The 15,609-nt window shown below is 36.6% G+C and overlaps 1 protein-coding gene and 1 non-coding gene across 2 annotated transcripts in view; one reads left to right on the top strand and one right to left on the bottom strand.

The window, feature by feature from the left end:
* LOC102656349 overlaps positions 1-15,609 on the top strand; it is a 247,967-nt gene that overhangs the window by 124,591 nt on the left and 107,767 nt on the right. Inside the window, exon 3 of the mRNA XM_026445787.1 lies at positions 12-55. Coding sequence (XP_026301572.1) covers positions 12-55 — 44 coding nt within the window. The remainder of the gene's footprint in view (positions 1-11; positions 56-15,609) is intronic.
* Miriab-4 (microRNA iab-4) lies at positions 7,053-7,137 on the bottom strand. The gene has a single exon (NR_031531.1). It is a non-coding gene; the product is annotated as a microRNA iab-4 (primary transcript).

A 15,609-nucleotide genomic window follows, 5' to 3' on the forward strand; every position in this document is an offset into this window, starting at 1 on the left:
TCTCGTTTCAGATTACTGGCGCACGGCTGGGCCGCCGGGCTTCGTCCACGAGGAGGTGAGTAATCACAAACATAATAATAATAATAGTTTTCTTCGTGATTAACGTACTACTTTTACGTACTGTTGTTGAGAACGGTGTAAAAATCAAATTAAAATTTTCACTCTCTCGGGTAATGAAAACGTACTCCCTCGTATTTCCATTCTATCACAATCATCTCGATCGTCAACATAATCGTAAACTTCTAAACTGAGAAAACTTTTAAAATTACTTACATACATACATATATATATATATAATATTTCCAACATAAAATTCCTCATCACGATCCACTTTCAATTTTCCACTTCTCCAAAGATTGGAAAAAAAGTAGAAGAAGAGAAACAATTCCTATATAAACACATCTACGCCATACGCGTTTCTTCTCTATCTATCTATCTATCTTATTTACTTTCGCACGCGAAGAGAAAGAGAGAAAAATTTCGCACGAAGAAGAAAAAAGTCGAGGTAAATAATAGCGGTGGCAGTGAGTCTACCACCGTGACGAGAGACAGACAGAGAGAGAGAATCCGTAGAGGGGAATGGGGAAAAAAGAGCGAGACTCAGGTCTGTATATACGCGCAACAACAACAACAACACTACCAAGGCATATATAGATAAGAGCGGAGCGTTTGCCTCGTTCTCGAAATACGAATGGCGAAACCGTTCGCGATATCGGTTATTATAAATTACAGGGAGAGGGGGAGGGGGAGGGGATCGTGACTACCCGCCGTAAAGGGTAAAGTAAAGTAACGAATTAACGGCTTGGGGAGTGTCGCGAAGTGTAAAGTGCCGCGCTTGTTCCCGATCCCCGTGGTCCCCTCCTCCCTCTTCCCCTCGCCCAGAGGGGGAGGCCCGACCCGTTCCACCGATTCGTAAACGTGAATTTATAATGACGTTGTACTTTCCGGAGAATACCTATTACGAACTGCCTTTTAAGGAAGTTGTATATTACGCGTTTCACGGGCATTCGTGCGTTAGCCGACAGCCGAGGAGCGGGCGAGGAGGGGGGGGGGGAAGAGAAGAAGAAGGAGTGGGAGGAGGTGTTTTCTTTACTTTTTTCTCTCTCGAGAATTAAAATACCGGTCATCCATTTTCTCGTGTTTTTCTCGGATCAAAGACTTTTTTTCCGGCTCTCTTTCTTCTCCGTGGATACCGTTTTGGAAGTTTTGTTTGTATCCGTATGTACGATGAGAAGGAAACAGTGATTAAATTACGTTTGTAAATGAATAAAATGGAATTTCAATTCGTACAATTTTTCTTCCGAAATAAAACAAATTTTAGTTTACCAAACTCTTAAAAATTTAATTTACAGATGTCAACAAATTGAAGTAAAATTTATTATTGTAGAAGGGAAAATTTCGAAAGAAATTTCTGGGATGAAGGGTGAAAATTCGTAGAGAGGAGTTGGAAGGAACGCAACTTTCTCGAAACGAGTGTTTGTTCCAAATATTTGCAGAGTATTAAATCCGGCCGCTCGAGGCGTCGGATCCATGTCCAGAGTATCGTTTACGCATAGTGCACGGTAGCTCTGAGAAACAAACACACTGTTGAGCGCGGTTTATTTTCGTTGTTGCTATAACGATATGATATTCCTTGGACGATCAATGAAAAGAATTTTGGAAACATCTCTCGTTTTCTATTCTACATTCATTCGAATTATATATATAATTATATATATTCATTTGAATTTTTGAAATGAGATAAGATTAATTATATAATAAAATAATTTAACGAGACGAGTTCAATTTATGTCTAATAAACGAATCGTCTTCGAAATACGAATTTTCATTCGCGGGACGATTCGAGGAACGAGTTACACTCTCTTGAGCATTGCTGTTACCATAAAATAAACTGCATAAAAAGGGAAGGGAGGGGGGAAGGATTGGTAGGCCTGGACAGGCAGTCGCCATTAATATCGGCAAAGTAACGCAGCGAAGTGACACGTATAAGGCACACACGCGCGATAAAGTACGGATACACCGCTTCTGTCTTTTTATCAACACGTTCTAATCCCGTCGTCGTGGATGGGCGGCGACGCCTTCAAACACGCGTTTTACAAACGAGTTTCCTCTTCTTCAATTTGTTCTGCAAACATTTAGAAAGGAATCTTTGCCGGCCAAACGGCTAAATACCAGATGAAGAAACAAGCTGCACGGGTGATCCAACTCAAAGAAAGCATAACACGTGGAAGATTTATATCGTCTTTCGATTGCACAACATTCGTTTGACCTTTGGCCGACCTTCTGCTTTAACTTCGAATCGTATCTCTCGCGAGAGATGACGAGACGAAATCGTCGGATTGAGATACGAGTTTTTCTCTCTTCCTCTTTCTCTCAGCGACGGTTGATAAGCGTGGATTTTTAAAAATTGTGTTCAAATGTAACATTGTGTGAAATTTATTTTTGGTATTAGATTAGTGGCGAAAATTATTGTCGAGTTCGAGCGCATGTGTTCGAAAATATAACCTATAAATTGAGATAAAAATTTCACAAATAAAATTCTCACTGTGCTATTCATTTTCTATCCAATTTCTATTTAACCGATATAAATTAAAAATTTTTTTATAATAACAAACTCTTTTTCGTTAATTAATAAATATCATTAGTTTAGAAAAAATTGGTTGGTAAACTGAAGAAAAAGAACGTGCTACTTTTCAAATTATTATTATCTCGCTGAGCATCGGTGACTTCTATCACAGAGATTCCTCGTCTCGCGCACGTACATTTCCATAAAAAAAACACGCGTAACACGAGAAATACGCGTTTGCATAAAAATTCTCGATCAACCGATAAGATCTGTATGGCGACCGGCCAACGATCGTGTTATATCCTCGATCATCCCTGGAACGTGTTTCAAAACTTCATCGTCGTAAGGTATCTTCACCGCCGACATAATTAACCAGGATGCACGTTTCGCATGTAAACACGCGAGAGGGGCATAAAGGTTCGTTTCCATTATTCGCGCAACACAACGCATGGTTCGATAGGAAAGCGCGGAGAGAGAGAGAGAGAGAGAGAGAGAGAGAAAATGGAAAACTCCTCTTCTGCCTCCTCTGTATCCCGCAGCATCCCATCATGGCCGACAACGCCCCACCCCACTCCTCTTCCACTCGCCGGTCCAGCTATCCCCACCACTCGGCCTGGTCCAGGCTCGGCCTAACCTAACCCTCGCAGTTTGAGCTTCGTTTCGCGCGTGGCGGCCATATTGGGTCGAGGGTTGGGCCACCGAAAGAGGCGGCCACTTGATTGGTCGACAAGACTGAGATCTCTCGCGGGTATCCTCGCTGTCCGTCTTTGTCTCTCGCTTTCTTTCTCGCCATCTTCTATCTCTGTCCTCTCGTTATCCTCGTTCAACTCCTGTTTCTGAATTTCTGAACCCTGTTTCTCCGTTCTTTGCACGTATATACATGTATATACGTAGAGAAAGATGGTCGGGCTCGTTGAACTTTGTCGAGACGCTTTTCCAGCTCCCTTTTGAATTTCACAGCTTTTCCGAGGATCTAACGTTTTTTCTCCTTTTTTTTTATTGGACGTGATACACATGGAGGAGGGATCCAATTTCTCTTAGAGCTTTTTTTAAAAAGAAGGTAAGTGTTTGTTAGGAAAGTTAGGTTAGGATTTCACGTAACCTCGAAATATAAATAATTTTTATTAATTGTCGTATTAATTTTTATTTAACGATTGAAATCATTAGAAGATACGTTAATTGAAGGTGGAAGAAGTGAAATTCAAAATTTTTTCGTCCAATAATGTTCAATATCGTGCAGTTTGAGCAGATGTACTTTCTTTCCAACTCTCTATCCCTACGTTTCCTTTCTTATCGATGTTTTTCCTCGTCTCTTATCGGTGGCTCGTAAAACGCACGAGTGGTAAAATTTTTTAAATTTTTCATAGAAGAAATTTCTCAACATTCCTCCGATGATTCTTCGCCTAATTTTGAACGTTTGAAAAAAAAAAAAAAAAGAAAAATAATTTATCGAATATTCATACACAGGTGATAAAATTACATTTGAAAATTTTTTTTTTTTAAAATTTAAAATTCTTGAAATTTCGAGGAAGCGAATAAATTTTTCATTTAATTCTGTACAGAAGTTTCGAGTGAAAAATTTTTCGAAAAATTTTTGATTTTTCAAAATCTCTATCCCCAGGAATTTTTCCGCCTCTCCCGTCTCTCCGCGTACAATTTTGTTCGAGTAGGGATAAAAATAGAGAAGAAAGGAAGCGGAAGAAAAAAAAGAAAGAAAGAAATAGCGTCGACGAGGGTTTCGAGAATGCATAATTCGATGCTGTTTTGTCCCTGGACAGACGGTTCGAGTGAGTTCAATGATCCAGATGCGCCTTGTCCGTGACGCAAGGTCTGCATACGCGATCATCTATGGCGAACTGGTAACCGTGCCTCGTCTCCTAATTTATTTAGGAAAAAATTTCTTCGTTTACATATCGATTCGATTCAGAGATAAAAAGGAGACCTATGAAAAATAATACATTTATATTTTTGGGGGGATAATTGGAAGCAGTGTGACTGAAAGAAATAAAAATAAAAATTTAAATAACGTACACAAAGTAATTTGCAATAAGAATTCAAAAAAGATAAAAAAAAATAAATTTTTTAAATTTCAAGCGTCGGGGAAAAAGTGAAAAATTCATGGCACACCGTGTAATCGAGGGAATATAACCGTAAAACTATTCCACGGTTTCCATTAATGTTCAACGTCTCTCTAAACAAAGCATCAGCCTTAAAAAAAATTACCATGGTACTCTAAAAAATGTGTAATTCAATCGTGCATTCATAAAAAATTTTTTTTTTTAATCATTCAAATATGAGATTACCTTATTAGAACGAAGGGGAATTTAAAAATGATTATTAGTAAAGGAAAGTCATCAAGTATACTAACAGCGGGTAACCAGATATATCAGGTATATAGATACTTACTCGGTTGGCCAAGATGTTCCACTTCGAATCCTTTTACGAGAGGACGCCATAAGCCGATTAACAACTGCGAAAAAAAAAAGTCACTTCTAGGCTTAAAAATCACGAAACAGTACGCGCTTGACGCGCGACGTCTCGACTGACCGTGCCTCTCTAGAGAAGAAAGTGAAATTCCATCCCTGCCCATTATCCACGGCCAACCCTTTCTTGACTTTCGAATTTTTAACATTTTTATTGCCGGAGGCTCTACTTTCACCAACCCTTTTTTCAATTGCGGACAAATGGGTCGAGATGGCCTGTCTTCAACCCTTTTTTTACAATTGCCTCTAAAAGAGAAAGTTGCACGTTGCTCGACACGGGCGAAATAGTTACCTCCATCGTGTCTTGAGAAAGATTAAAGAGGGTTTGATCGAAACGGGATGACTTATATCTTGTTTGCTTCGTTCGGGTTTTATCGGCGAACTTCGTTCGAACTCGTAAACGATTCTATCTCGCATTTGATGAATGATCTTACGCGAATTTTTAATCCGGTTCGATTGTTATTTCTTTATTTATCTGTTTAAAATTCTCTTTTTAAAATATATTCGATGTCGATTCACGATTAGGTTAATCTGAGGATTTTGTGAAATTTTGTAATTTGCGAAAATCGAAACTCTCGAAAATTTAAAATGATTGTTTTTTCCCTTTTTTATCTTCCAAGAAATATTATTTTGAGAAAACTTTCTTTTCGGAAATTTTTCAAATTTAGATTTCGAGTATTCGAGTATTCGAGTTACGAAAAGTACGATTTCGTCGAGAACTAAAATTTTTAATGAATTCTTGAAATGTTTCAAATGGCAAATATTATTGATCGAAGAAATAGAAATTACTATTTTTTCTTGGAGATGAATGATATTTAATTCATATTTAATTGTTAATTGTTTCAAAAATATTTAATGACAATATGTTTTTATATTTATTTTTTCCAAATTACATATATGATATGGAAAAAAGTTGAAAAATTGATTTAATTTCCATATGGTAGTAACATATTTGATATAATATATTAAGAAATATATTTGCTTGATTTCTGATTGGAATAAGTAATTCTAAGTTAATGAAAAAATTGTTAATTATCTCTAAATTGTAGAAATATTGAAAAATCGAAAAAATATTGCTTGATATTATTTGTATCTATATATCAGAAACACTATAATATAAAATTTATAATTTTATATTTCTAATATTAATAAAATTATAATTATTCTAATATTTCATAAGAATTCATTAGTAATTTTAATTCTCCAACTGTATTTCTAAATTCTTTAATAAAAATTTCAGGATCATTTTATATAATCTATTTGATAATCTTATTTTTCAAAATCATATCATAAAACTTTTCTGTTTCTAAACGATTTTCATTTTACTAACAATTAGGAATTCGTAAAACGATATTAAGTTCAATGATATTTATGAAATGTCACATTATATAATTCAATAATATAAATAAAAAATCGAATATAGGATTTCACATAATTCTTACAGCAATTGCTATGCATCATACTAACAATTATTTTGTATAATCATTTATTGATTCAAATTCAATCTACAAACTTTAAATACTAATTTCATTTCAAAAAGTTTTTAAAAACCTATCTATTTCTTTAACTTATTTTCTTAATTTAAAAATATTTCAATGATCAACATACAAAACAATCTACAATCATCCATAAAATCAACTACCTTAACCTCACTTCCTCTGCATCGCAACATAACCTAACAATTATTTCTTTCTCAAGTACACAAACCATAATTTACAACATCGATTTTATTTTAACCTCACTTCTTTCTCTCGCAAGCAAGTAAACACATAACCTAACAAGTTCCATTAGTTTTAACAAGATGTACAATCGAATTGTAATTCAGTCGTCGAATATAAATATGTAAAACAAGTTACAATTCTAATTTATGCAAGGCGATGATGTACACAAGTGCTCCTAAACCATATTGGTAATAAAGGTAGCTATCGCATCGTAATCCGTTTAAAATGGATTTACGATTTACCGGTGGATATCAACGTGATCCATGATGACAGCGTAGTTCGGTGTAGCCTCCTGTTACGTATACTGAAGGTATACCGGACAGAAATACACTCAGGATACATTCAGTATACGTACAGGGGGTTTCACATTCCTCGTCGAGATATGGCCCCAGTTATCACTATCCGAAAACACGTCAACCTGCCAAGAATTGGATAATCCATTCGAAGACGTCATTCATGCATGATGACCTCGATTATTCCACAACACCATGCAGAAGGAACCGTTGGAAACGAAGGTAAGACGATGACATTTATCGCTCGAAGATCATGTATGCAATTTGCATATATAATTTAAACCTGAAAAAAGATACGATGTCAGATGTTTCGAAAAAAACGATGAATCAAATTGAAAATATATACAATTAATAAAAGTGAATTAAACAAAGTAAAATAGGAACGAAATGAAAATTCAGAGATACCTGTTTGCCCGATCTACCATTACGTCAATCCGGTTGCCTATTATTAGGGTATTGATGATCGTTTTAAAATTTTTCGTAACGATATCCTCAAGAGTCATGCACGATATCCTCCACAATCCTAAACAAGATTGTTATTAATATGAAATCAACTAAAAAGAAAAAAAATTAAACGTTTTTAAAATTTTCATACTAACCTCTTTTCCACCATCAAACAGCTTCTAATCCATTCTCTCCGTCGATATTATAGGCCAGCTTCTAAAAAAGTCCGTTCAGAATATCCACCGAGTTGAAAAATTCAGCATAGCCCAGCACGTTGAAAATTCAGTCGAATACGGCGGGTGTCATCCACTGAAAGCAGTCGTTGGTTTCTCGAGAATGACAGCTCGGCTCGGTATACGTGCGACGAGTGACGTTCACGGTGCGCGACTCGTGTCCACGAGCCACAACTCGTAACAGAGACGGGACACCGAGGAGAAAGGAGAAAAGCGAGTCGTGGCTCGGAAGAATGCAGAAAAGAAGGAACGTACGTACGTACGATGTCCGGTCGATGTCTATGGTTGAAAAGTTTTACCGAGGTGGCTTTTGGTTGCGACACGGGAAAACAGAGGGAAGGAAGAGAGTAAAGAGAGGCGTGGAGGAAGAATACGCGGATCCTTCGAAGGACGAGCGCGAAGTGCAGCGGCGGTTACGAAAACCGGTCAGTGTACGAGACAACCGTGGCGCGTCTGACTGACGACTGTCGGGCGTCTGGCGGCGTCGCGACGCTCCGAGGGCAGCGCGTCACTCGCGGCGCGATAACGAAAGTTCTCTCCCTTACTGCTCCTGAGCTTGCTCCCTTTCCCTCCCTCTGTCTCTCTCTCGCGCGCACACTTCTCCATTTCCCTCTCCCCTTATTCTTATTTCTCTCTCTCTCGCACCTTCTCTCTTCGTCCAGTTTCGTCGGTATAGTCGTTCCTTAGAGAAACACAGAGGATCGCAAAGAAGTGTGTAACACTGTGATCTTCCGGTGTGACGTTGGCCGAAAGAAGAGTTAACCGAAGGGAGAGAGAGAGAGAGAGAGAAAGGAAGAGAAATAGAGAGAAAAGTTGGGGTCGAGCTAGCGACGCCGACGCCATACGGCGTCGCTCTGCGCCCGGCTGCGCCTAGGGACGCTGGCTTCGTTATTTGTGTATTGGTCTTCACCACTGCGCACGTCGATGCATATACATTCTACGGTTACACATACATATGAGATATATAAAGACGGGGTGGTATAGTGGAGTTAGGGAGGGGCGGTTTCTGATAACGCGCAGGGTCGATCAACCCTTCTCTCTCGTTCTCGCTCTCCCTCCCTTTCCTCTTAGTAGTATTCACTCTATCTCTATCTATTTTTTATTTCCTCTTTGTCTCTCTCATGTATAGTCTCAGTTTCGCCGGCGGAGCTTTCGTTCTCTCTTTATCTATCTTTACGCAACCTTCGTCGCTTCTTTTCTTTTTTGTCTCTCTTTATGTCTGTCTTCGTCGTGAAGTGACATTTCTTCCTTCTTTATCTCTCTTGTATGATCTTTGTTGCTAAAGAGTTGGACTATATATATATATATATATATATATATATATATATATATACACTCTTCTCTCTCCTCGGTCATCCTATTCAATTTGTTTCATCTCTTTCTCTCACCTGGCGATTGGTATTCGTCCACTTGCTCAGGGTCGGCCAACCCCTCCCTCCTTGCATCTTTCTCCCGCAATCAACCTGCTTCGCTCATTGCGTCCTTTTCCTTTTCTAACTCCATGCAGCTCGCTTTGTTATCTGAGAACGGAATCGAATTACACCTTTGTAGCTGTCCCTTTTCCTACGATACGACTGTCTCTCTCTTGACCCGGCAGGGTCAACCTACCCCTCTCCTCGGTTCATCCTCGTCCACTTATCTCGCTCGCTCTTCCATTGTGTCCCTATAATCCTTTTCTCCTTCCGCTCGGTGACCAGTTCGAGCTGCGCCATCCCTACAAATGTGAGTCGGTGTAGAATTTGATTTTACAGTGTCTGTGTGCGATATCCCGGCACAAGCCTCCCCTCCACACCGAGATCGGCATATAGACCGAGCTACCCCTGGACAGAATGTAGCGTAGCCTGGCGCCACCAGCCGGCTCGAAACTTGAAACATCTCACGGTAGGTTTCTAACGTTTTTATTAGGCTTCGTCTCGCGAAACCACGAATCGGTCTATCCTCCGTTTGTCATCCATTGTTTTTATTCCATCCTCTTCTCATTCATTTTCGAATTGATTTTTATTTGGTTAAAGTCACTTTGGCCATTTTCAAGATTTTTTTTCTTGCGGAATCATCTTTATAGATTTTTCTTCTGGCATTATTTATCTGTGAACATTGAAAAAATTTTATTAAACGTCAGTTTGATTTGTGTCGTTGATTAAAAAAATAAAAGAAAGATTTTTTTTTATTAGATAGTAAAGTGTGGAAGGTTGATCAACTCAAATTTATGTTTTTATTTGTTTCTTATTATCTCTGTGACGACAGTGCGTTTTTTCCACGCGATAAGACAGTTGTCAAACCACTTTGCGAGGGTTGAATGACGACGGTGAAAGAGAAATTACTACCGGTCTTTGAACAAGCAGCATGAATGTTGAAAATTTATCGGTTACGAAGGAATTTAGATGAAAAAGGGATTTGGCCGCGCACTGAGAGCCACACTGACAAACGACAGGTCGTTATATCGCAGATAAAATTCCACAAGATTAGAATGCCTCTTAGGTTACAAGATATCTGGAGCGTCTGCCGTAAATATAGCAGTGTCTTCCTGCTAATTAAATGCTTGGATCGTTGCATTATCTTTGAATAACCCAGTCCAACCCCAAATGTTAATTTCCTCTCTATGTAATTTCGTGAAAACGGTGATATAAAGATGGAATAACTTAATTTTTAATTTAAATCCTATTTCAACAAATAATATTCTTTCATTTTTTTTAAAGATATTCGACTATTTTCTTATTTTATTTAATATTGTATACATATATATATTTTCTATTATTTTTCGTAAAATAATTCGAATACATAAAACTTTCGAGAGCATTCTTTAGAAGTAAATTGCATTAAAAATGATTATTAGAAAGTTAAAACAATTCCAATAATGAGAAATAAAATTCGAAAAAATTCGAAATAAATTTCATAGAAACTCGTGAAAGTTTTACTCTCAAATGAATTCGAAAAGTTGTAGATTTCGGTTAGTTTCTCGAAGTTCGATTATTGAACTTCGTTCGACTACCTTGTTAGCTGCTGCCATCTGTGGCATGTGCACCGTACCATTCGTTCGATTCCTGATGATCTTTTTGTAAGTATATATAGTTGTACTGTCTTATTCTTGTCATCCACACTATTCCGATACATTTCTCATATAATGGAGAATCGAACATTTTAATCAAAATTTTAATTAGAGAAATTATATAATTTCAATTATATATTAGAATATTTTCTGTACAGAAATAATCTACAAAGAGTAAGTTCTAAAAAAAATTGTCCAATAAAGATATTATCTAATTCTTGTGAATTAAAGTGAAATAATGTTGAATAATTTTTTATAGAGAGATAATACAATATCAATTAAATTACATTACTTATCAAATAATTATCTGAAATATTCTGAATCATTTATAAACTGAATTATTCTCAAATTATTACACGAAATAAATTTCTTTCTAAATTCTGAGTGAAGGTAATCCATCATACTGCAAAGTTTCCTCTATATCGCAAAATATCTCGTTAATATATTTCCACAAATCTTATCCACTCAAAGTGTCTGCACCGACGTCCAATAGCTACCATGCTTGTTTCTATTACCCATACCATAATAACCGTATAACCAATAATAATTATCTTTGCCAATACTTGGAATACCAGCCACGATGCTGCTTCTTCTTTCTTTTTCGCTAAAAACTTCTGAATGAAAATCCACGTTCCATCGAGTAATATATTCCATTGGCCATCTTTTACGAGACATCATGCGTAAATGGGCATCGAGAGAGTCCCAACTCCTCATTTTCCTTTCTCTTTTCGAGAGGAGGGAAACGCAGTCTCCTGTCTCACCCACGGGATTCGAACGGTCGGCAGTGGCAGCCGATTCCCGAGGGACTCGGCTGAGTTCCATGTTAAAATCGGAGGCAATAACTTGCCACGCATCGCTCGGTAAACCATCGTAAAACTCAGGGAAAAAAAGGGAGGAAAAAGGGGGTCGGTCGAAACGGTGAGCTAGAGCCTGCGTGGAGCCATAATGGGCGATGGTCTGTACACGGAATGGAATGGCTTACGGTAATTATAATAATGATGAGGCACGATGCGCGCGGTACAGCGCGGTTTAGGTTATGTTAGCTTAGATGTATTTACTTGTACATACGCTTATAGTGTTTTGCTAGCAATTATATTGTTTTGTGGATTTTGTGATGAATTTTCTTTTGTATATATATTATATATATTATTTTAAAACAAATTTTAAACAATTTATTAATATTGGAAGAATAGAATTGTAATTAAAAATTTTTATTTGAAACATTTTCGAAATATGGATCAATCTTTCATTTTCATCCGATTATTAATTAATTTTAAAAATATTTACATGAATATGAATATGTGTTGGATCAATTGTAATTTACAAATTTTGATTTGCAAGTAAATATAATTTATTTAAAAATGAAATTTCTAAATAATTATTTCATATTGCGTATATACAAATTTAACATAGGTTAAAAGTGGCTTGATACCGTCATACGACTATTAATAAATATTTCACGTTGTTTACTTATTTTTGTCATTGATTGCTACGTATTGAAAATTTACGATATCTTATATCAAAAACCTGCGAGAGATAAATCACGTCTCTATTTTTATTCAACCGTAATTTATTATTCAAAAATTTAGCGAAAAAAAAAAGTGCGAACGCCGAGAGATTAATAATATTGGATTTATAATGGCACTTATAACACAGAATGTGAAGGCTAACGTGGGAGGGAAACTTAAATTTCCGGTTGTCACGGCATTACGTTCATATATTATCATATTAATAAATCATTCGTCACACTATTATTTTCTAGCTTGGGTTTAGATGTCATGTTAACAAAACTATGCAGCATTTCAAATCTTTTTTTCAAATCTTTCGATCTCGTGTTAAATTTACGAGAGAAATTAGACGAAGAAATTGTATTTATCTCACTTCAACGTTCCAATAAATCCTTAAATACATAAATTATAAATCTGATTGTACAAATTTCGAAACGAAAATTAATTTGTAATAATAAAAATTGTGTAAACACGATTAAGAAAAAAAAAGAAAAAAAAATGTGCATAAAATATAATTTATTTATAAATCTGATTGTACAAATTTCGAAACGAAAGCGAAAATTAATTCGTAATAGTAAAAATTGTGTAAACGCGATTAAGAAAAAAAAAGAAAAAAAAAGTGCATAAAATATAATTTATTTATAAATCTGATTGTACAAATTTCGAAACGAAAATTAATTTGTAATAGTAAAAATTGTGTAAACGCGATTAAGAAAAAAAAAAGAAAAAAAAAAAAAAGTGCATAAAATACATTTATTTCCGCTAACAAATCGACGAGTGTCTCGGTTGCATCTCGAATTAATTGCAGGAACGCGATACGTTTTCTGCATGCCCCGCGCGTAACGTCGATAAATTTATTCGCGCAAACGCTCGCGGGATGCAAACACAATCTCTAAGAAAATCCCTAACACGATGGATAAAACGGGCGAAACTGGTTTTACTATGAGTCATGACACGAATTAAGGTATATCCGGGTAACTCGAAATTTTTATGATATTCCGATACTAACTCTTTGTATAAATTATTTTACACCGAATCATTACGACGACAAGAGTATTTTAAATGCATAGATTCAACTATTGAATAGACAATAAATGATACGCGGCAGTCTCTTAACTTTCATCTCGGTCGGTTTTGTAAATTATTATTTCCTCGTTTCATTTTTCTTAATTGGAAAAAATTAGCGTAAATGAATACTTCTTCTTTTATGTTTGATAATCTACTCAAGATTAAATGAGCAGAACGCTATTATTAAGATTAAGAATCTTTTTCTACCTTATCACAAGAAATATTTCATATTTCTATTTTTAATTTTGTAATAAAAATCTTTTGAAACTCAATCGTAAGTAATTAATTAAATGAAATTGTTATTTAAAAAATAAACGCGTTTGTAAAACAAAATTGAATATTTTTGTAACATTCGGTTTCCGTCGGATCGTTCTTATGCATACAATAATATCCGTCACTTGAATTCCAAAATTATAATTCCATTACTGAAATCAAAAGTTATAATGTCAGAACAATATTAGAATTAAATTTGGATTGGAACGAACAAATTTTAAATCTAGATCGATTCCAAACAACGGATCGATCCCATCGCTGCGCAGTGTTCGGTTAGAGAACTAAGACCTTTAACAGCGAATGGCAAGCACTCTTATTACGCAGTTACAGCTGCCATTCGTGGTCGTGATTTGCGCCGCCGTACGCCTGTCCACTTTTATGCGTGTCGATTGCCTGGTAAGCATGGCCGTCTGGCGTCTGCGAGGCTAGCGATTGTTTCAAACCGTCTTTGAATCTCTTTGGGACGTCGTTCAAGCGTTCGAGTTACGAAATTTGAAGGAAGCTTGTGGGTCAACGACGCCACTCGAGAAGGAAGAAATTGGAAAAAACGATAAGAATGAAAAAAGATCGAAGTGAAAGAATCGTAGACGGAAAGTTATATGGGAATCTTTCGAACACAAAGCACGCGTTCGTGAAACGTTCAAGATTCGAGTCCCACAAAGGGATCGATAATGCTAACCTATAGGTATACTATTCTATGCAATACAAGCCCTCGTGAAGAGACATCGTAACCGCATACGATCACTTGCCCTGAAACCGATTCACGAAAAAACTCAGAATCACTTTTCTCAATCGTTGCCATACATGATCGATTCACGATTTTTTCAAGACATCGATAAAGAAAGATTAGCTTGGGATATACTGGTGAGCATATACGTACTTAAAGCATGAAATTCGATATTTATTTTATTTTTATTAAAAACAAATGTAGATAATAACAACTTATGATAATTGAAAAAGGATTGAAAAGAACTTTTTGTTGTACATTCAGGTTCTACTATTAGAAAATTAAATTAGATTAAATTAAATTATGTTTGAAGAAATAACACATGGAACTAATAAATTTCTTCAGATACCTCAGCTTTTAATTTCTCTTTTTTATTAGCTATTATTGTTCATAGCAACAAAAATGAAAATAAAATTCAAATTTTGATCTGTAAGGTATAATGAATATACATTCTAAACGAAATCAATGCAATCAAAATTTAAAAAAAAAAAGGAAGAGAAAAAGATTAAAGAGAAAGAAAAGAAAAAAATGTAGAAAAGAGAAAAGACACGTTAGGCCAGGCAGCAGCTCTGTCTAGTGCTCAGGGGGCGAGCCTGTCTGAAGGCAGGCCAGGCAGGCAGACAGGTTTGCACAGATGCGCGGCGGCCATCATGAATGCCTGTAAAATATGTATTCTCGTGCGGTCCGGTTGGTAAGAGAGGCAGTAGTGGCGGGGATGGGAACAGCAGATGAGAAAGAGCTGGCTGGTGGAGAGGAGAGAAGGTTTGCGTTGCTGTTGGAGAGGGAGAAAAACTGTGGAGGAAAAGAGAGTCGGGGTAGGACGAGCAGCGCCTCTACCGAACGGATCAGCGTTGCTCGAAAGTGGAGGGGTCGGTGGAGAGACAAGGACTTCTAGGATATTACGTTGGAGTGAGAAAACAGTCAGCATGCGATACAGTTCCATTCCACGGGAAAATAAAAGCAAAAAAAGTTGACGGACACATGGACTATGAGCCACAGTGAATAAAGACGATCCGCGTTAGAACGTTCTCTCGTATCGCGGAATAAGCGAGTGAAGAATATGGGCACATTCGTTGCTGATATACAAACACGAAGACTTAGATTCAAAAATATCCAAAACACTGTCACGGCATTTTGTTTCTGAAATGAGATTCGTAGATGGCGCAAACGTTCGCAGTGAAGTTATGCGAATAAACTATTCATCTATCGTTGACGGTACACTTGATATACTCGCGAAGACGATATGA

Source organism: Apis mellifera, linkage group LG16, assembly GCF_003254395.2.
Source record: "Apis mellifera strain DH4 linkage group LG16, Amel_HAv3.1, whole genome shotgun sequence".
Taxonomy (NCBI): Eukaryota; Metazoa; Arthropoda; class Insecta; order Hymenoptera; family Apidae; genus Apis; species Apis mellifera.